The 20,567-nt window shown below is 52.3% G+C and overlaps 8 protein-coding genes across 8 annotated transcripts; 4 read left to right on the top strand and 4 right to left on the bottom strand.

The window, feature by feature from the left end:
* Positions 1–1,415: 1,415 nt before the first annotated feature.
* BKA58DRAFT_433557 (uncharacterized protein) lies at positions 1,416–3,427 on the top strand (the record flags this gene model as incomplete). The annotated part of the gene is made up of 5 exons (XM_046173200.1): positions 1,416–1,628; positions 1,681–1,900; positions 1,948–2,176; positions 2,225–3,101; positions 3,152–3,427. 5 exons carry the CDS (start codon positions 1,416–1,418, stop codon positions 3,425–3,427), a joined length of 1,815 nt encoding a protein of 604 aa, XP_046030670.1.
* A 375-nt stretch (positions 3,428–3,802) lies between these two features.
* On the top strand, positions 3,803–5,656 carry BKA58DRAFT_8114 (Alpha/Beta hydrolase protein). The gene is made up of 2 exons (XM_046175955.1): positions 3,803–4,281; positions 4,361–5,656. The coding sequence occupies exons 1-2, from the start codon at positions 4,177–4,179 to the stop codon at positions 5,516–5,518; spliced, it is 1,263 nt and encodes a 420-aa protein (XP_046030669.1). The 5' UTR covers positions 3,803–4,176; the 3' UTR covers positions 5,519–5,656.
* On the bottom strand, positions 5,656–7,143 carry BKA58DRAFT_446044 (zinc finger protein-domain-containing protein). The gene has a single exon (XM_046174172.1). It carries the CDS (start codon positions 7,033–7,035, stop codon positions 5,794–5,796), a length of 1,242 nt encoding a protein of 413 aa, XP_046030668.1. The 5' UTR covers positions 7,036–7,143; the 3' UTR covers positions 5,656–5,793.
* Positions 7,144–7,595: 452 nt separating this feature from the next.
* Positions 7,596–10,338, bottom strand: BKA58DRAFT_8076 (VTC domain-containing protein). Its single transcript, XM_046175944.1, has 4 exons — positions 10,211–10,338; positions 9,729–10,122; positions 8,074–9,679; positions 7,596–8,021 (listed from the first exon to the last, which is right to left on the bottom strand). Exons 1-4 carry the CDS (start codon positions 10,213–10,215, stop codon positions 7,654–7,656), a joined length of 2,373 nt encoding a protein of 790 aa, XP_046030667.1. The 5' UTR covers positions 10,216–10,338; the 3' UTR covers positions 7,596–7,653.
* A 381-nt stretch (positions 10,339–10,719) lies between these two features.
* BKA58DRAFT_372160 (uncharacterized protein) lies at positions 10,720–11,886 on the bottom strand. The gene is made up of 2 exons (XM_046169099.1): positions 11,405–11,886; positions 10,720–11,353 (listed from the first exon to the last, which is right to left on the bottom strand). Exons 1-2 carry the CDS (start codon positions 11,586–11,588, stop codon positions 11,031–11,033), a joined length of 507 nt encoding a protein of 168 aa, XP_046030666.1. The 5' UTR covers positions 11,589–11,886; the 3' UTR covers positions 10,720–11,030.
* Positions 11,887–12,700: 814 nt separating this feature from the next.
* On the top strand, positions 12,701–15,006 carry BKA58DRAFT_8059 (acyl transferase/acyl hydrolase/lysophospholipase). Its single transcript, XM_046175942.1, has 2 exons — positions 12,701–13,215; positions 13,360–15,006. The coding sequence occupies exons 1-2, from the start codon at positions 13,071–13,073 to the stop codon at positions 14,871–14,873; spliced, it is 1,659 nt and encodes a 552-aa protein (XP_046030665.1). The 5' UTR covers positions 12,701–13,070; the 3' UTR covers positions 14,874–15,006.
* Positions 15,007–16,158: 1,152 nt separating this feature from the next.
* Positions 16,159–17,261, top strand: BKA58DRAFT_8047 (uncharacterized protein). The gene is made up of 4 exons (XM_046175938.1): positions 16,159–16,516; positions 16,586–16,693; positions 16,760–16,849; positions 16,964–17,261. The coding sequence occupies exons 1-4, from the start codon at positions 16,372–16,374 to the stop codon at positions 17,143–17,145; spliced, it is 525 nt and encodes a 174-aa protein (XP_046030664.1). The 5' UTR covers positions 16,159–16,371; the 3' UTR covers positions 17,146–17,261.
* BKA58DRAFT_8050 (cation transport protein-domain-containing protein) lies at positions 17,233–19,976 on the bottom strand. The gene has a single exon (XM_046175939.1). It carries the CDS (start codon positions 19,706–19,708, stop codon positions 17,378–17,380), a length of 2,331 nt encoding a protein of 776 aa, XP_046030663.1. The 5' UTR covers positions 19,709–19,976; the 3' UTR covers positions 17,233–17,377.
* Between the last annotated feature and the right edge of the window lie 591 nt (positions 19,977–20,567).

The following is a 20,567-nucleotide window of genomic DNA, read 5'->3' as shown; positions in this document are numbered from 1 at the left end:
CTTCTACGTTCACAAAGTCATCTATCATTACTACCTTCTGACATCGGGAAGACCCCATGCCCTCAATTTAATAGGAAGTTCACAGAGTGGCCTGTGGAATGAACCTGAACTCGCCCGAACATGATATGTGCTGCAGCCTGCGTCCCGACCAGTTCCGACAAAACACGATATTGCATCGACAGAGTCTGGCTCGGTTTTCAAAGGAGAAACGCGCTATGGGCATACAGCGACATGTCTTGTAGCCAGCCTTAGCCGCACCTGCAGCGGGCATCAGCCTTATGATACCCCAAGTTCGATGTTTCGACGCGTGTTTCAGATTCGCTACTTCGTGGCTCTGATTATTGTCAAGGCCATGAGGCTTGTCGCCCTGGTCAGTCACTGTGGTAACATCTGCTGGGCTGTCGCTCTGTCTATGATTCCCATGGTAACTATTTCTCGTCGTCTCACTAGACTTGATGTTATTGTGGGGAGATGAGTTGGCTTTTCAATAGGAGGTTCTTGGGGCCAGCATCACGACCGTGGATGGATGGCCACAAGGTAAGAATTTGCGACAAAAACTTCTGCAATCAAGGTTTCACCCAGTAGTTTGCTAAAGAAAACTCATCTGGCTTGCGCGTCAAGAAGCGGAGAAGAGACTATCGGTCGGACTTGGGCCGAATATTAGACGCCCAACATCGACAGCTGTCAAGAGTGGCGAACACAGGGTCCTCCTGTGGCAGCACCTTGGGATTCACAGGGTCTGGATATGATCTATCCCCACTGTTCATCCCGTCGCTAAGGTGACGCAAGATGTGCTGCCGTAGATGCCCAATGCTGCGCGTCTTCTTCGTATTGCGCATATTGCGGCCACTAGAAGATCCTTGGGAGCTATATTCGGGCATGGACCGTGTGGATTGTCCCCTCATCGTGGACTCTTCGGGTAGAGTCAGGATGACAACGAAGCTCTGCTCGGACTTCTTCAAGGAAGTCGGATAAGAGGTACTATGATGTTGATCAAGCCTAACACCGTGTCTTGTAATTTGTAACACAGTTTGATCCAAGACTTCAATACAGATACTACAACGAACTTTGTTGAAAATCCGTAATGACTGACAAGTGCTATGGCTGTCTCATGTTCCAAATCGAAATGACGAAACCATGTCTATCATTTGTCGCATGCGGGGTCAAAAGATGAATTGATAGACGTTCGATGCATGCAACGCTGAAGGCACTGTGTCTACAGTAGCATATACTTTCAACGCGTTTATCACCACAGAAGAGTGCAGTGGTAATGTGAGGTGTGAGTCCCCATGGCCGGATGGAAAAACTTTATTCCCGTGGGTTGCCAGTCAATGGCGGGGTGAGTCAAATCAAAAAGTTGGCGGGGCATATATCTCGTCGCGCAGCCCACACGAGCAACACCGAACATCGCAACAATGGCGGACGAACAACCTGCAGCACAGCCACCGGCTGCCGAGACCAAGGACTTGCACACCGACCCAGTCACCGGTGAGAAAATCTCCAAGAGTGAGCTCAAGCGTCGTCAGAAGCAGCGCGAGAAGGACGAGAAGAAGAAAGAGAAGGAGGCGTCGCTACCTGCGCGACCCAAGAAGGAGAAGAAGGACGATGTCGAGGAATTGAACCCAAACGTGCGCACCGAACTTGCCTCTTTCAAGTGATCTGATTACTCACCGACTGCAGCAATACTTCGAGATCAGATCTAACAAGATCAACGCACTCCGCGCCTCCAAGCAACCCAACCCGTACCCGCACAAGTTCCACACCAACTACAAGCTCGCCGACTATGTTCGCGACTACTCGCACCTCAAGAAGGGAGAGACCGAGCCCGACAAGGAGATTCGCATCGGTCTCCGTGTCATGACACAGCGCTCTGCCTCCAACGCGCTGCACTTCTACGTTTGTATGTATACTGGATACAACAATACTTTCATAGCTGATGACGTCTAGGCAAGGCTGAGGGTGTCAACATCCAGGTCATGTGTCAATTGCAGGAAGCCAAGGCCGACGTGCCCTTTGAGAAGCAGCATGAGAACATCCAGCGTGGAGACATCATCGGTGTCATTGGATACCCAGGTCGCACCAGCCCCAAGAAGGGTGGTGAGGGTGAGTTGAGCATCTTCGCACGCGAGGTGATCCTTCTCACGCCCTGCTTGAGGATGTTGCCGACGGAGCACTTGTGAGTTCACCTCAGAACTTCAGCGATGGTGATACTAATACTGTACAGTGGCTACAAGGACCAGGAGCAACGTCACCGCAACCGATTCCTCGATCTCATCATGAACGACTCAACACGCAACACCTTCATTACTCGGAGCAGGATTATCAAGGCTGTCCGCAAGTACCTCGACGAACGGGACTTCCTGGAAGTGCAGACGCCGATGATGAACAAGATTGCCGGTGGTGCGACCGCGCGACCATTCAAGACATACCACAACGAACTCGACATGGAGCTTTACATGCGTATCGCACCCGAGCTGTACCTCAAGGAGCTCGTAGTGGGAGGTCTAGAGAGGGTATACGAAATCGGTCGTCAATTCCGTAACGAGGGTATCGACCTTACCCACAACCCCGAGTTCACCACCTGCGAATTCTATATGGCGTACGCCGACTACAACGACGTCCTGAACATGACCGAGGAGCTCGTCAGTGAACTGGTCAAGGAGGTCACAGGCGGTTACGAGACTGTCTACCACACGCAGAGCGGCGAGGTATACAACGTGAACTGGGCAAGGCCATGGAGGCGAGTCGAGATGATCCCGGCATTGGAGGAGGCCACCGGCGAGAAGTTCCCACCGGCGGATCAGTTACACACTGCCGAGACCAACGAGTTCCTCAAGAACGTACTCAAGAAGGTCAAGGTTGACTGCTCAGAACCTCGCACCAACTCAAGAATGATCGACAAATTGGTTGGTGAGTTCATCGAAGAGACTGCTATCAATCCTACATTCATCATCGGTCACCCCGAGGTCATGTCGCCACTTGCCAAATACCACCGCGATATCCCTGGTCTTTGCGAGCGCTTCGAGGCCTTTGTATGCAAGAAGGAGATCTGCAATGCTTACACTGAGCTTAACGACCCCTTCGACCAGCGTCTGCGATTCGTAAGTACAAAAGAAATGCGTTGATGAGATGCATATTAACACATGTACAGGAGGAGCAAGCAAACCAGAAGGCAGCTGGTGACGACGAAGCACAGCTCATTGACGAGACCTTCTGTCAGTCGCTCGAGTACGGTCTGCCACCCACTGGTGGTTGGGGTATGGGCATCGACCGTCTGGTCATGTTCTTGACCGACCACTACTCCATCAAGGAGGTACTCACCTTCCCCTTCATGAAGGACATTATCGAGGTCAAGACGCCCGCAGCGGAGGTCGTCGATGTAACCCCCAAGCCCACTGAAGGCATTCGTAAGTCCATGTTGATCTGATAGATCTGGTGCAATTGAAGTTTGCTAATGCGATTCAGCACACAAATAGTTTCAACGTAGCATTACTGGCGTATGGGGTGGTTTGGCAATCATAGGGATACGGATCATGAGCCATGTTTCACGAATGTATCAGACCTAGACAACTGAACACGAAAACATGAACGACTTTGGGACGGACTAAGGAACTCAAATTCTGAGTAATTGCCAATGTTCTCGTGATGCACCCCAGAGACATATACCAAGACACTTTCTGCTAAAGCCTTGTTTGAATCATGGGGAATACTTTTGGGTGATTTGCGGCTTGAAGGACAACTCTGGGAGGGAAAAGAGCCTATTCGTACATAATACGCACTCTCTTCGACGAGTGCAGACATAGTCGCATGTTTTATTCGTAACGAGAGACCGGGGCCGATGTCTGAGTAGAACAGGACAGTGTGATCGCGTGCTGTATATGGACAATGGGTTTCAGTTTTCGGCTCCCCGCCCGCGGGCCCTGCCGCAACGTTTAATGCCCGAACAGCGAACCGCGACACCAATGCCGCAACATTATCGGCGTGCGTGAACTTGTGCCGAGCGGGAGGCCTATGAATAGATTGGCAGCTTATATATGATGTTTAAAATCGAATACTGGTGCATCTTCACTTCAACTGTCCATCTTTCGCCAACGCGTTGCTACTTCTCCGTATACAGATTGCGTAATACTAAGAAGATATATATTTACACTATACTGAGGGAATACTGTACGAAATATGGCAGCACCAGGAGGCAAGTTCTTCATTCAAGAGAAGCTGAAGACGCCGGCGAAGCACCATGAGTCTTATGAGCAGCTTTGGGAGACGAAGTGGAAGAAGCCTGTATGTTGATCACCAGTCATTCAAACTACACATACGAAGACCGCAATCATATTAGTTCAAACTCACTGATTCTTGGTAGGCAGAAATGGGCGTCTACCCCTTCATGTTCGCCACCGCCTCCGACTTCGAGCCGATAGTAAAAGAGATGGTATCCAAAGACATGAAAGAGCCCTACAACTGGGACGAATACGCCAAAATCTACTTCCCACAAGCCGAAAAGCTCAAGTCGATAGCCGAAGAAGCCGAGGAGAATGGCGAGAAAGAGAAGGCATCGGAGTACTACCTACGCTCCAGCGCTGTATACCGCATCAGCCGCTTTCCCGCGCCACGCAGCGAAGTCCAACGTGAAGCCTGGAAATTAGGCAAAGAAGTATGCATCAAAGGCCTAGGAATGCGAGAACACCCCGTCCACGAAGTCATGATCCCACACAAACACCGCAACCAGGACGAAGGCGAACACATACCCGTGTACCACCTCGTCCCAGACAGCGCATCGAAAGACACCCCCGTACCCACCCTCATCATCTTCACCGGGCTAGACGGATACCGCACCGAACTAGCTGTATGGATGGAAGGCTGGCGGCGCGTAGGCGTCGCTACCATCGTCCTCGAGATACCCGGCACAGGCGACTGTCCGGCCACGGCGTCCGACCCAACATCTCCAGACCGCCTCTACAGCTCGCTCTTCGACTGGGTCGCCACGCAACCGCGTCTCGACGCAAACAAAATCGCCATTTGGGCCTTCAGCACAGGCGGCTACTACGCCATACGCGTCGCGCACACACACGCCTCCCGACTCGCGGGCGTCGTCGCCCTCGGCGGAGGCTGCCACCACATGTTCTCCCCCGAATGGCTGTCCCATGTAAACCACCTCGAGTACCCCTTCGACCTCGCCAACACCTTAGCCTACAAATGGGGTTACGGCAACGACGTCGAGGCCTTTAAAAAGGAAGCCATGAGCAAGTTCTCGTTGCTCAACGATGGTACGCTGGATAGGCAGGAATGTGCGAGGTTGCTGCTGGTAAATGGGACGGAGGATGAGATCTTCCCGATTGATGATTATTATCTTGCGTTGATGCATGGGGCGCCGAAGGAGGCGCGATTTGTGCAGGGGTTCAAGCATATGGGCGAGCCAGAGAGCTTTTTTGTTATTATCAAGTGGTTGTATAGGTTGTTTGGGGTGAAGGCGGAGGTGGGGACGGTCATGGCTACGTTGCCGTTTAAGCCGAAGTACTGAGCGGTAGGGAAAGGATATAAAGGGGAAAGGACTGATGGACAAGAAATTAAGGGAAGTTTGATTGAGAGATTTTTGTATATCTTATGGCCTTTCTATTGTACACTGCTGGTAGGGCACGCCTTCTCGATGATCTCTCGTTGTTCGCCTATCTCAGCAACACTTGAACGTGTTTAATCGCTTTTTTTTGAGAGAGAGAGACTGGTTGCGCTCAATAGTCCCGATCATGACACAAGCGGTGGAGATTTTGAACTCAACTCCTGTGATGCATCAGGCCCTTAACCAAACGTGCTACCACCTGGTCGTGCTTTCCCCTTTGCTATCACTGCTTCAACGAACATCTTTGGCCCTGGGGTGTTGGTAAGCTCTGCGCTAACCTCCAGATAATGGGCCTGGAACGCGTTCCAGAGATCTTTGTCAGCCTTGTTGGTGGCATTAGGACGAGGATAGTAGGGATCGTTGAACCAGAATCCCTCTACCAGTTTATTCACTCCAGCTGTGTTGTGCTTGAAAGGCTTGCATTGATTGAAGTCCAAAAGCCAAAGGGATAAGGTGCGGTGCTTGAAGTCGGTAAGGTACAATTCTGTTGCCGTATCTTTGTTGGCAGTGAGCACATCTTCTACTGTCGGTTTGCCAGCGATCTGTGGACGACTACCCAGAACAAACTCCACGTCGTTAGCATCTACACCAGCCTTCCAGTGAAGGATGGCCAGAGATTTTGCTATGGTGATAGCAAAAGAGCGCGTGTCAAGACCCAGACGCTCCATCTCATCGACATGGAGGGGGAAATTCCGAAGTCGAACGTTCCTTGCTTCCATCTTGCGCGAATCGTTGCGTCTACCCATGTACAGTCGTACCAGACAATCTTTGTTTTCAGGCCGCTTGAGGAAGTCGCTCTTGTTGTCCTGGATTGCCTTTGGGCATAATGCATCGACAATGGCCTCGCGTACCGGAAAAGGAAGGGGCCATATGCGCTCCGATACGAGACCGTAATTAGGCGTCTTCACGACCGAAGGGAATAGAGTGGCGTTGTCCTTCCAGAATTCTGTACTCTGCGGGCCAATCCATGCTTTTACTTCAGGAACATGGATGTCCTTGCAGACAGATGTGAAGGCTGCGAAAGTATTGTACACGAGTTGGTGCATTTGGAAGTCGGTGTAAAGCTCATCTTCTTTGTCCGAGGAGTTGGGCAGTTTGGCGACCAGAGTAGTGCCTTTCAAGGCGAAAACTATGCCACATTGACCTTGACCGACGTTGGAAAACTTTGGAAGTGCTGCATCGTCGCGAGCACGTTGGTTTGCTTCAGCGAGAGACGAGTTCGTTGATATTGCCGACTTGGTGGACAACATACGTCGAAGTATAACTTCAGGGGATGAGTTGCGTTGATCCTCATCTGTAAACTCGAAAAATTCCCGCGTCGCATTGACTGTGTTGAGAATCAAACTCCTGAGTGAGTCTGATATTGGCAACTCGGACGTTGTGGAATCGTCAGTGCGATTGTTGCTGCGGCGGTCGGACATTGCTCGATAGGGTCTTCAAGTGCGTACGACAAATGTTTGAGTACAATAAAATGTATAAAAGAAACTGAAAGTCGCTGGGCAGCAGACTTTCTAACTATAGAATGTGACTCTACGATCTGTGAACCATGGTTCGCGTTTGCCTGCCAAGGTTGACACCACATTCGTGATCTGAACATTCACATTTGCCGCCAATCACATCAGTCTAGTGCGAGTTGTAAGTTACGCAAACGCTGATTGATACCCAACCCAAGTGTCAAATTTCAGAATCCTGACCAGAAGCGTTGGTATTACAGCTCACGGCGCTCTTCAACCTGCATAGGGCCTTGGGCGAGAGCGATTCATACCCTTCGGCCCTCCGCGGGACAGCACGTGCACACAATCCTGTCTTTCGGTGTCACTGGTGAAAGCCTTCGGATGACCATGTTCACTGCTTGCAAAGGGTTACAGAGATAGTCAAAGTACAACAATACCCATTATTATGTACACTTTTATGTACACGTAACGCCAATAATGCATCTTTCCCATCAACTTCGAACCGGTCATCCGTCAGTCGTGACTACTTCAAAACGTCGAATCCCCCCAGCCATGTATCCATCCATACCCATGATCACAAACTATTCAACCCTTGATATCTCCCTTCAACCCACCATCAACACCGCCCTTTCCGAACCTGTATCCGAAACTGACGGCAACAGCGCAGAACAATCCGAAGCAGAGCAGCGTGGGTCCCCAGCGATCATGGTACGTAACCGCTCTCCTCTCTTTGATCTTGTTCACTCTCCACAAATACAGTCCTGCGCTGTAGCACAGCGCAAGACAAGCAATGATAGTAAATGCCCACGCTGCCGCAAAGGCAAGAGGGTCACCGAAGTTGAGCAATGTAGCGGCAATGGAACCGATGAGGATGGAGAATTCGAGCCAGGAGAGGAAAGTGCGCTCGGTGGCTAGTTGAACTTTGGGTTCGACACGGACGGGGACGTGGATGCCTGGAATCATGTTAGTACGTGTTGGTAGCGTGAGATGATTGGAGTAACTTACGTTTGCCCTTTGGTGCCTTGAACCTCTTCACCTCCCCCTTTTGCTTCCATGATGGCACACCAAGGGCGAAGCCTCCCTCACCGACGTCGGTAGGAGTTGGTTTGGGGATAACGGTGGCGACTGTTGATAGTATTGTGGAGCCCACGTTGGTCGCAGTGCGCTCTACCCACTTCCGCGCATAACGGAGACCTCCTTGTTTTTTTGCTGCTTCGTACTCCTCGTCTTCGTCGTCGCTGTCAGAATCGTAGATGGGGTAATCCTCGTCGCGAGTTCGCCCTGCGGCGACACGCTCTTCGATGTCCAGCGCATTGGGATCGTTGCCATTCGTAAGAGTGCCGTAGTCGCGGGTTCTTTCCATCTCGTTCTGCTCCATGACATCCCTGGCCTCGCGCAGCCGCCTTAGTCGGTCATCGTCCTCGTTGCCGTTCGCAGCAGGAAGACCCATGACGGCATCCTCGTCTTCGCTATCATCGTCATCGAGGTTGCCGCTAGTGCTGATGTCGTTGCTCGCACCGGGGCGCTCGATACCAAACTTGTGACTAACAGGCTTGCGAATGTCGACGTCCATCTGCGGGTACCAGTATGGGATCAAGTTGATGCGCTTGGGGTTCAGCGTGGCTGTGCCGTGAATGTACTTGGAGAACTTGGGCACAGCTTCGACAAGGTGGGAAGACGTGAGGTCGCGAATCCACTGCGGTGGCTCTCCTCCAGCTTGTGTCTGAAGCTTGACCTCGAGGACAGCGTAAGGGAAGAGCTCCTTGTCCTCCTTTGGCAACTGCTTGAATGGCCAGTCTACACCAATGTCCATGCGACGCCAGTTGTCGCCAGCACGCCTCTTACCGTCTAGGTTGTCTTCGCGGGTCATGGTAAGTTCCGTGTCGAGGGAGATACGAACGCGAGCATCACCGGGAAGTTGGAAAGCAGTGCGGTGGTAGAAGGAGCGTGTAACGGGTTCGAGCTTGCGGGTCAGTACGCGGTACTGGATCTCTCGGGCCAGCTGCTCGTCAGAAGCGATGTCCTTCTCAGGCCTCTTCTGCTCCCTGCGCTCCTTCTCGAAGATCTGCTCGGGCCTGAGCTCACCGCGGAGGTATGCGTTGACGTTCTTCTCCTTAAGCTTGAAACGCGCCTTGACAGACTCTTCGCCAGTCCAGTCCTCGCGATGCGTCTTACGCTCAACGAAGATAGTGTCGCTAGACATGCCTCCATACCATCGTAGACGGATAGCCTCAGCACCCTCGGTCTTCTTCAGACGGCCCTGGTATAGCTCCCATGTCTCGGTGTTGTCGAAGTAGATGGATGTAATGGCAGAGTCTTCCTCGTTGAACTCCTTGTTGGGGTTGAACACAAGCACAGGGAGGTGCTTGAGGACGATGAGCTTCAGCTCTAGGATGTTATCCGGGTGTACCCAGTACTTGGTCGTCTGGCGCACGAAGTTCTGTTGCTTTCCTCCAGCGGATGCATCGCCCTTGACCGGGTTTCCTCGTGTGCGGACAATGTCATAGAGCCGCGAGAGCTTGACTACGTAGGAGTCGTAGTTGTCCTGGAAGAAGGGCTTGCGCTTCAGACGGGCGGCGAAGACGGGCTTGAGGAACCAGCTGGTGTTTTTCTACAGTCAATTAGCTCTGGGTTAATGGCAGATATGCAACAATACATACGTCGTGCTTCTTGATAATCTTCTGGAAGCCCGTGTAGTTGAGCTGTGTGAACTTGGCGAGGTCGTGGACGTCGGCGATAATGTCGCTCAGGTCCTCCTCGAGCAGATCAAAGTCGTCCTCGTAGTTCGCGGCGTTCTGGGGGTCCTGCTGGGCGCGCGCGACGGCATCGTTGACTTCCTTTTCGGACGCTGCTATGCGACGGATAATCTCCTCGGCCTTGACGCGCTGGAACGTGTAGACCTTGTCGAGCTCCTTCTCGAGCTGCTCGACGAAGCTCTGCTCCGACTTCTCATCCCAGATGTGGTGGACGCGTAGCGAGTTCTTGAGGCCCTCGTAGTCGATGTAGTAGAAGATCCACTCCTTGTTGAGCGACTGCTTGAGTTGTTGACCGAACCTGGATACGCGCATTAGTTTCCGTTGACATCACCCGCTGTGCGACGATTGGAGGAAGCACGCGCGGGTGCATTGCTGGGACTACAAACCTCATGCTGGGCAAGATGCGGGCAATTGCAAACCTCGAAGGCGTTCAATTGCGCGACAGAACGGGAGTGGTAGCAATATTGGCTCACGGCGGAAGCTTCAGAAGTTGATGCAGGGCCCCAGCGCGCTGAGACCGGGCCCAAGAGTGAAGCTCCCCGCTTGCATGTGCAGGCTTGGTGGGCCTTCGTGTCTTAGTGCCGTCTGGACGAGCCGTAAATGGGTCTGCCGTTGCGCCCAGCCATTTAGAAGGTCCGATGCCACCCACGTGTATACAAACAATGCAGGCAGCATGTTCCTTCGCTGCAAGACGGAGAGAAAAGCTTTACGTCTCTTCCTTGTTGGGTCAGGTCGCTCCTGCGAACTTTGACAGGCATATCCGCTACAAGCGAATCATATGTTTGATGACGTTGGTTTGTCGACAACCTACCCTTGCAGCGGTTCATTCCTCGGCGCTGAAAAGCACTCATTACATAGGGGTCTCTTGTTTCTTCACTGTTCGGTCTTACGCAGATGTCTTGATAGCGGCTAATGTTAATGGTTGTTTAATTAAGAGTTACGCACTCCCGATTCAAAAATACGCAGTGTACTCGTTCCTACCCAACAGCGACAGACAACATAAGGACCAAAGGAAACCAAAACAATGTAAACTCCATCCAGCGCCAAGCTCATTGGGTATCGCGTAATGATAGGTGGGAAACGTATAGTCGTGTAACGAGCGTGCAGTCATGTGAAGGCCGAACGTCATTGACGACGCAAGAGATGTTAGACGTCCATCGCCCAGTCGCCTGTTCCAACGGCATCCAGCTCAGTCCTGCGACGCACCTATGCCTCGTCACTGTGGACCGCTTCTCTAGGAAACGAGTTGACGTGCTGGCTCGACTCTGGACTGTTGTTCTTGCTTGCCTCAGGCGACAGTGTATGCGAGCGCGAGACGATGTAGAGGTCGTCGTAGCTGCCCAATATCATGTGTTTCCACTTGGCGAGCGTGGGCAGTCCCACATTTGCGACGGAAGCCTTGAGCGTAGGCTTCTCTGCGTACTTTTCGCGTTCCGAGGGAGCGAGTAGGTCTTCGTTGAGGATGTCAAGCCGACTGTTGCCGCGCGGTATAGGCTTCTTGGTGACGCGTATGAAGGGTAATGACGGATCTGGGCGCTGCCTTTAGTTGGAGTCACACCAACAGACTACAGAGAACGTACCTTGGTCGAGTTCAGTGCAGAGATCACGCTCAGTCTTGACCTCTAGGCCCTTTGCGCCTGAGCGATACTTGTACACAAGGATAGACTTGTCGCCGTTCTGGTCCAGGTCGAACAGGCTACTCGCCTTGCTGGACGTGGTGCCAGACGTCGACTCCGACTTGAACGTCATGCTTTCTTGTAACATTCCTTCGGTTCGGCTCCGGGTAGGGTAAGGCTGAGACGTCTCTATAGGCGAGGATAGGGCTGCGGTGGGCGGTGGGCGGTGGGCGGTGGTGGTGGACGGTGAAGGTTGGGTGTCGAGAGTGGGTGCTTGTCCCGCTTGAGAAAAGTTTGTGGTCCTGAAAAACTGGTGGAAGGTGCTTGTATAGGCGAAGGCAGTGGTCAGTCGCGTGAGTGGAAATTGAGAGCAAGAGCCGGTGGGGTGATGGCCTGGGTCGCAAGAGAGCGTTGGGTGGGCGTAACACACGGACCTGCCGCGCCCCGTGGCTGTGCTAAGATGATGTCGGGCTCGGCCGAAGCACTCGCTGATTGGTTCATGATGCGGCTGTGCCGTCGACTGCCGTGATTGGCCTGGTGCTAAGCAGTGAATCGTTCCTGAGGCAATAGCTATACACAAGCAAAGTACATTTTACCAGACTTCAGTCATTTAGCATTGTTTCATCTCGCACAACATGAGACGAAAGCCGTCGTCTCATGAGGAGAAACTCGGTCGGCCAACGGCAGAGCCTGCTACGAACCTGAAAACGAACCCTTCCAGTGTGCCGAGACTATCCCAACCAAATACCTATTCAAGTCGCCCATTTGACTCACCTTACTGCTCTATGACACATCGCGTTAACCTTCCAACGGCGATATTGCGTGAACTAGCAAGAATCCAACATGCACGTCACCTGCAACACTGTGACCCCAGAACGCCATTCAGGTGACTCTTTCGGACGTTCTTCGCTCTTACTACGCAGTCCGACAGAGTCGTTCGCCCATCGCCAGTATCACAAGGGAGCATCACTCTGGATACAGTCTCATACCCCTGGAGGTTTTGGTTTGCTCGAGGAGGACTGCAGCTTGGAGCAATGCCTTTCCGCCTACTCGTACACCGCCCTACATTTCAGCTCGGCGTAGGCAGCAATGCCAAATTGTATGCCTACATAGCAAGCTTTCGGATATCAGCAAAGTCACACTCTAGTTGTCGTCGCGATCCCAAACTCTGGGCAGGAATGCGGGAGAGCCGGCGGATCTCATCACCCTATCCTGCGCGTCACATAAACTCATCATCCCCCTGATCACTCCAACATAACAAACCTCAAGGGTTACAACGCCATCAGAAACAAGCCCCAGCGCTTTATTGGACCCCAAAGGCTTAGCAGTGGCTCTGTTGCGAATCCGTTCTCCTAATTCGTCGTATTCGCAGAGTCCCTTCGCTAGTCGCAGAGTCAGCCACTCCCGCGACCTCGGGACCCACCCATCCACCAGCCTGCAGCAGACCGTCGCGCCCTTTGCAGGAACGCGCCAGCGCTGTCATGAGGCTCTCGACAGCTTTATATCCATTCTATCCTGCGTCGATCCCTTACATCCTTACGTCCCTGGCCTGATCATCAGTGCGCGATTTGTGCAAGGCTCCATACCTTAGGTCCCAAACCGCCATCGTGAACACAGCAAGCGCGCCGTCATGTTGCAACCCCCCGAGCCGGCCTCGAGGCCGCTGAGTATAAGGACGACGGGTACCAGTGCGACCCAGCAGGACAAGACTGGAGAAACCTGGAAGATGAACGTTACCAAAGAGAATTGCTGGGAGGATTTGATACTCACGCTAGGTACGTTAAGTTGGTTCGCCATGTGGGGAAGGGTCCAGGAGGTGTAGCGCGACGGATGCGCGTAACGCTATGAATGTATTGCCGACCCTGGAGGCAACTATGGCATTTATTAGCACTCCGAGCAGATACTAACATGATCGATAGATGGGGGTGGCATTCGCGGCTACTCGAGCCTCCTAATCATCCAACGCCTCATGCACGAAATCGCCAAAGCCGAACGCCGAATACAAGCAGACGAAGGCCCCGTAGAAGGCAGCGAACGACTAGAATTCGACGAGAACGAGCTACTACCATGTCATTATTTCGACTACATGTACGGAACGAGTACGGGCGGCCTCATATCCGTCATGCTGGCTAGATTACGAATGAGCGTACCACAATGTCTCGAACTATACCGCAGAGTAGGGCACGAGCTGTTTGGACGTAAAAGGAGTGTACTGCCACTTGCTACCAAATACCACCATGAGCCGTTGGAGAAGGCCGTGCAAGATATTGTGAAGCAGTACTGTAAGGAGCACAATAAATGCACAGGAGACGACTGGCATCCATGGGTTCTGGAGGAAGAGGATACATCAGCAGGAGTTCCGTTGATTGAGTCAGGGATAGGGTCCCTGCAGAGCTCGACTACATGGTCAAGTGGTGGTGCACCCTCAATCAGACGCAAACCGACAGAGCGGATATGTCAATCAATCTGCCTCACTGCTACCCACTCCGGCCAAATCGACGAAGCCTACCTCCTCCGCTCATACAACCATCAATACGACCCCGACATCGCTCCACCCTGGGTCACGTCTTACAACGCCGGTGCCGACAAGTTGAAGATATGGCAGGTAACGCGTGCCACTTCAGCAGCTCCTTTCTACTTCGAGATGCTCACGGCCGACATTGGCAGCGGCAAGAACAGAAAGCGCATGAGCTTCAAAGATGGAGGAATTCGCGAGAACAATCCCTCCTACGCTGCCTATAGTGAACACGCCTCGCTGAAGGGCGATGACACAGAGCCAGGACTGTTGCTTTCTATCGGAACAGGACGACCAGATACCTCAAACGACGGATTCGCGGCAGTTTGGCCTGGTCCGTTGGGCAAAGTCAAGGCACTGCAGAAGTGGAGTGAGAAGTTGGCTGTCTTCAAGAATGTCTTGATCAAGTACACCGAGGGCGAAGACCGTCATAAGATGATGCGAACAATAGCCAAAGGAGAGCATCGATGGTATAAGCGTCTGAATGTCGATAAAGGACTTGAAGGCCTGCCACTCGACAACTGGGTGAAGGGACCATGGACGAACCCCCAAACAAACGAAAGGAAAGAAGTTCCTGGTGGCAAGACACTTTCAACCATGGAGGAAGCGACAAGGACATATCTTGAGAGAGACAACATCGCCAGTCCAGGAGGCCTGACTGAATATCGGCCACCTAAGATTGTTCTTCAACAGATTGCGGAGAGACTGGTGCGGCATAGAAGGCTAAGAGAAGCAACGAAAGCGGAGGATCTCAGGAGATGGCAAACGCACATGGGTCAGTGGCTTACTGGAGAACTTAAGCCAGAGGATGCCATGCGCATACCTGTCCAGTCAGGGCTTAGAAAAGGATCACGGGGCTTCGTGTCAGGGTCGCGGCCCATTACGCCCAGCGGCAAAGCACCCGACATCGCTTCATGAAGCCCCGAGCTTTCCGGACAATCCCGAGATTCGGCTTTTGTCTGCTACACAGGTGCTCACCAAAAGCTCTCCCGTACGAAGAAGCTCGATTCTTATGAGTTGTACCTAACACTCAGAGTCTACACTGAGAATGTACACTCTGCTGTGCTCGACATCCACATATCATGGAACACAGGAAGATGTACATCTTCAAGGTGTGAGGGTACAGCTCATAAAAACGAGCTTCTTCGTAAGTCAGTATGACTCCCATGCGCACAGCCACGATTCATACCCACCGCCGGTGTTGATCAACCGCCCGTAGCTTTCTGCAGAGCTTTGCTCTGCAGCATAGTACACCACCCCGGCGCACAGCATCAGGACTTTCTCTGAGTTGTCCTTTCGAGGCAACCGTCATGGGACTTTGGCGTTGTACTGACCGTCTTGAAATGAGGTTTGACACTTCTGTCCATTTCACATAGCATGTAGCATAGCGGCGCATCAAGATACCATATCTATTCATATATTTCGGCAATAACATACATCCTTCTCTCTATTCCCTGACCACTGCATTTCCACGCGAGATCTCTGCAAGTTTGCAACGAAGAAACCAGGTCATACCGCCTTTACAGCCTCACACGACGTGCGACTGCCCACCACGTAATCGATGGCGGTGCGGGCATGGAACATGTGCATTATTCACTTGGCTCACACTTGGCAGGAACATCCGCAGAGCTTGGTGAAAGCCTGATCAAATCAGGCTCGAACGCTTTGACGGGCAGGTGAAGCGGGGAGGATTTCCTTAGTCGACAAGAGGGCCTGACTCGATCCACATTGTTGTGACCTCATGCACTAGTATTGCATTGATCACTTAACCGCAACCCACAAGTTCTCCGCATTCTCAAGTTGATGGCTGCCAAGACCCACCATTACCGAAGCCATGTGGTGTATCCTGCTTTTTTTAGACGATTCTTGTAACTTTCTTTTAGACACTTGGCTACGCGTAGGCGTGTGTGTTGTTCGCAGAGCTGTCGCGTCGCGGCAGGCAGTGCTGGGTGCAACACAAGACGATCGTCCTGGAGGAGCAGCCCAATAACCTCACCCGCCAAGCATCTAGGAAGTGACGGAGGCTTGGCACGCCATCTAAGTCCATGCTTGGACGTCTGGTAACAAGGCCTTGATCTCCATCTACCCCATGGCAAACCTCCACCTGTGATAACCGACAACGGCCCGATGTTGGATGGGGCGCATGGCGGAGTCTGCTGTCAGACGTAATCCCCCCGGTGTGATGTCAGCCCTGCGACTGCGCGAGGAAGAGCAGCGTTTGATTGGATGCGCATGCAAGGCTGTCTGAGAAGGGAAAATAGGCACGCGAGCAGTTTTGACTGGTATATAGTTCCCTCAGACTTCCCACGATGAAGGACATCACCAACACAAACCACTGTCTTCACTGCTCAGCAACAATACAACAACACTCTACGACTCTCGTTTGAGACTACTACTACCAACACCTTCCACAACAATGCATTTCCAGAAGCTCGCTCTTGTCTTTGCCCTTTCGGCCATCGGTCTTGCTCAGGACGTTGACCGGGACGATGTTCCCATGCAGTGCCGCGATGTCTGCTCTTCTGTCACTAGGCTGACACGCGACTGTGACAACAGCACCAGTAAGTTTTCCTCCATAAATGAGTCTAGTCCAGGCCAGTGAGCATCCAGATACTGACTTCGCATTGTAGACGACGATACGGCCGAGCGCCAATGCATCTGCAACGGCCAAAATGCAAACACCGTCGTCCCCCTCTGCGCAGCATGCATCATGCAGAACGGCGGAGAGATGGACAATGGTACGCCCTAACCACCCCTACTTCCCTACACCTTCCATGTCAACCCCCATACTAACACACCCACAGACGTCAACGACATCGTCCGCGAATGCTCCTTTAGTACAACATCCTACAACCCATCCGCCGCTGCTACAGCGCCCCCGGCTTCTGCTTCCGGTACGTCTGCCGCTCCGAACGCTTCGAACGCTTCTCCCAACGGTCCCGGTCCCATGACTACCATGTCGGGAACTGCTTCGCGTCCTTCTGGTATGCCGTCTAACGTTGCTTCAGCGACGGGTGCTTCTGGCTCGGGTGGTCCTGGTAACAGTAATGGTCCTTCGGGTACTGGTGCTTCTGGCAATGGTAATGGAAATGGTAACGGCGATGGCCCAGGCAATGCTGCACCCGCGAACATGGCTTCTGCGGCTTTGGGGCTTGGTGGTTTGCTCGCTGCTGTTGGACTTGTCTTGTAGATGGTGTGGATGCAAAGCTTGTTAGAAGGACTTGTGCATGGTGTGGTGGAGGTAATTTATCAGGTGGATGTTGTTGCTACTCTGGGTAGTTGATTGCTCTGACGAATTCAATGGAGTCTAATGTCTCCGAATAATGTCCAGCATGTACGACTGATTCCAGAACTGCATCCATCGCTTTTGTTAGTCTATCGGCCAGGCTCAAAGAAATTGCTAATCGCTAAATCGCATTCGCTCACTGAGAAAACATGCTTCTGATCTCCGCATCCTCCTCCTCCATCTCCGCCAGCTTCTTCCCTGGCAATCTGACAGCGCGATCAAGCGCAACAGGCAGACCCCTGTGTCTACCCCTCAACATAACCAAGATCATAACAATCTTGCTTCCTGTGTACATGCCGCCACTGAAACTGTACGATTGATCCGGCAAACCGATACTAATTCCAATAGTTGTGTATCCGCTCACAATCTCAAACAGCATGGTAAACACACTATATGTACGAGGATCTTCGATGGAATGATGTGTTTCGATGATCGCGATAAGGAAGAGAGCAAAGGCAATCCACCATACATCGTGCGAAAGTTGGCCGCGGACTTGCTGGCTGATGAGAGAAGGCGGTCGGGTTGGTGGGTGTGAAGAAAGGGAATGGACTGACATCCGATTGAAGTCCATGGTCACTGCTCGCTTCAATGGAGCAGGCGCTGCGGGCAAATTGGCGACACCGACACCTTGGAAGGCCGTCATACGGTGCTGAAGTTGGCGGCCTACAAATGCAGTACCGCGGCGGCCGACTTTGCTGAGAGACTTGATAGGCGCCAGAGACGTCTTCTCGGACTGTGATACAGCGGTGGTCAGAGAAGGCATCGCAGCGTCGACATCGAAGAGCGAGCTGGACGCCGAGTGGAGTTGTTCTGGCTCAGCCTCGTCGCCCTCGTATATGCCCAATGAGCGTTCTTCGTAAACATTGGTCTTGCGCATGGTGATGATATGAGGGTACGCAGCGGTGTAGAAGACAACGAGCCACAGCACCTGAACGTCAAAGTACATGCCCGATGGGGAGACGATGGCGTAGCCTCCAGTGGGAATCGAGAAGCCTTCGAATAGTGAGATGAAGATGCGCTGGCCAAGGGGTATGACTTCCAGCGTCGGATTCCCAATACTGAGAATAAGAATCAGGATCCAGTCGACGGTTACAAATGAGCCAAAGGTTGCGATGAATAGCCAAGTGTCTCGCGCAGGAAACATGCTGGTATACACGCGACGTGGAAATTTGAGAATGAAGTCGAAGCCTTCTTTCCATACGCCATACTCTTTGTCTTTGGAGAAGAGATCAAGAAGTGTGGACATGCTCCAGATGAGGAAGCGTACGAAGACAGGAAAGGCGGCTGGCCCAGCGAGCGACAGTATCGTTACGATGACGAGGACGTAGTATGATGACTGGAAGGGTATGAAACCTGCGTCTAGCAGCGTAAAGCCGGCGTTGCTGTACGCAGAGATAGCGAGGAAGATGCCAGCCCACCAAGGGTTCTGCGCATTAACAGCGCAAGCTTCCCTTTCGTAGACGGACATGTAGGCGCCCAGTGCGATTCCGCCGAAGAACTGCCAGAGTATGAAGTATGCCGGTACGAACATGGAGAGGAACTTCAGCGCGCGGTACTCGACACCACCCAGGTACTCTCGCTGATCTGAAGACAGGTTGAAGAACTGCCCGTTCCGGCCAATGTTGCGCTTTTGCTCATTGACGAAAGTCTTCACGTTGAAGCTATCGCCTACTCCAGACTCTTCGGCCAGCGAGCGGCGGCGTTTCGACATGCTCTGATGACTCTGCACGTTGTAGATCGAATGTCCTGTCGTTGCTGACATGGGTCTGTCGTGGGAGACGCGCTCTCGTATAGGATCTAGAAAACCGACGTGCTGGGCCAGACTCCTTTCTCTTGCGCCAGGCGATATGGGCGATAATCCGGTTTGCGTTTGGTTATCCTGAATCGGCGTACTGGGTGGCATGTCCTCAACGCATGTTTGCAGCGGCGTGACCACATTAAATTCTGCTTTCGGCCTGCTTCCCTTCTTATTTTCTCCAAATGACCCCATGATTGGCAGCCCAAACATAGCCCCCGTCATTCCTACCACAGCGCCAACCTCGCCCTTCCGTGCGTTCCGTCTCTCTTTCTCACCCTCCACGATATCCTCGAACCTCTTCTCGAAGATGTGTTTCCGAAAAGCAACGGTGAAGTAGCTAACCAGCACCTGACTTCCCATCATCATCAACACGGCTAACTCTGCTTGCTGGAATGTAGTGAGCTGGCTGACATTGACAGAATTGAGTCCTGCAGCGGTCATAGCGCTCATGCACATGAACATGCTATCCCACCATCCAATGCTTTTGGATGGATTTGACGAGCCCCAAAAAATGAGTGTGCCCAATAGGGTAACACTGATGAAGTAGGCATAGTGTAGCGTGATGAAGTTGACCGGCGGAATGTATGGCTTCACGGTCTCAACAAGCGTGCGTATCTTGGGATGATTCTCCTCAAAAGCTTTCCATCGTTCTTCGATCTGATCCATCATTGTTCAGTTGTATTTGCAGCAAACAGTTCCAGATGGGCCGACTGCAGATCGTATCGGGCTTGGGCTATCGGAGTAGCATGTCGCGCAAGTTGCTGAGAAACCGAGATCAATTGTTCGTGAGAGTCGCGCAAAAGTCGCGGTGTGTAGATAAAAGTTTCGGACAGGAAGAATTGTTTGATTAACGCGCAATAAACACTCAAAGAGAGAATAGAAGTTTGTTAGAATGGGATCGGGAGTCAGAGAAAGGAATGTGAAGTGACGTTTTGGCTGATTGCGCGTGTGCTGGCGAGTACGCACGCGCCCAAATATAGCGATAGGGGATAAAACAGGGACTAGGGTGGCGCGGACACGCCGGGAGAGGAAGGGCCGACCCTGCAGACCAACGAAACACCACGACAACGTTCATCCACATCATCTTTATGCACTTCACCGCCTCTCTCGACTTCTTCTAGGTTTATATCTCTCTTCTGTTCGCACGACATACTTAGACCTACCCATGATACACCTGCCTTTGTCATATCTTCTATTGAATGTCTCCGGCAACAATGTTCGTGGCCGTGCTTCTGAGCTTTGCGATGGCTGTTGCAATCGAGTGGGCTACTTAGTGTGTCACAGACATACAGGCCTTACGTATCCACATCCACGTGCTCAAGATACATGGCTGAAGAACAAGTTGACGCTGTAGTTGGGTTCACGCGGCAGGTGCGAAGGGTGGAAAAGTAAGAGCGTGGATATTGTGATCTTTGGTCGACAGCCTCATGCTACGACCGCTACGGTAGACCGCACGTATAATGAAACACAGATTGGTTATCAATGACTTTGGTACCCCAGGAAATAGGTAGGCCTTCTTACCAAAAAC

This window comes from Alternaria rosae, assembly GCF_020736505.1.
Source record: "Alternaria rosae strain MPI-PUGE-AT-0040 chromosome Unknown BKA58scaffold_1, whole genome shotgun sequence".
NCBI classification, from domain to species: Eukaryota; Fungi; Ascomycota; class Dothideomycetes; order Pleosporales; family Pleosporaceae; genus Alternaria; species Alternaria rosae.
Note: the sequence above shows the minus strand (reverse complement) of the source record. Positions and strands in the feature narration are given on the sequence as shown.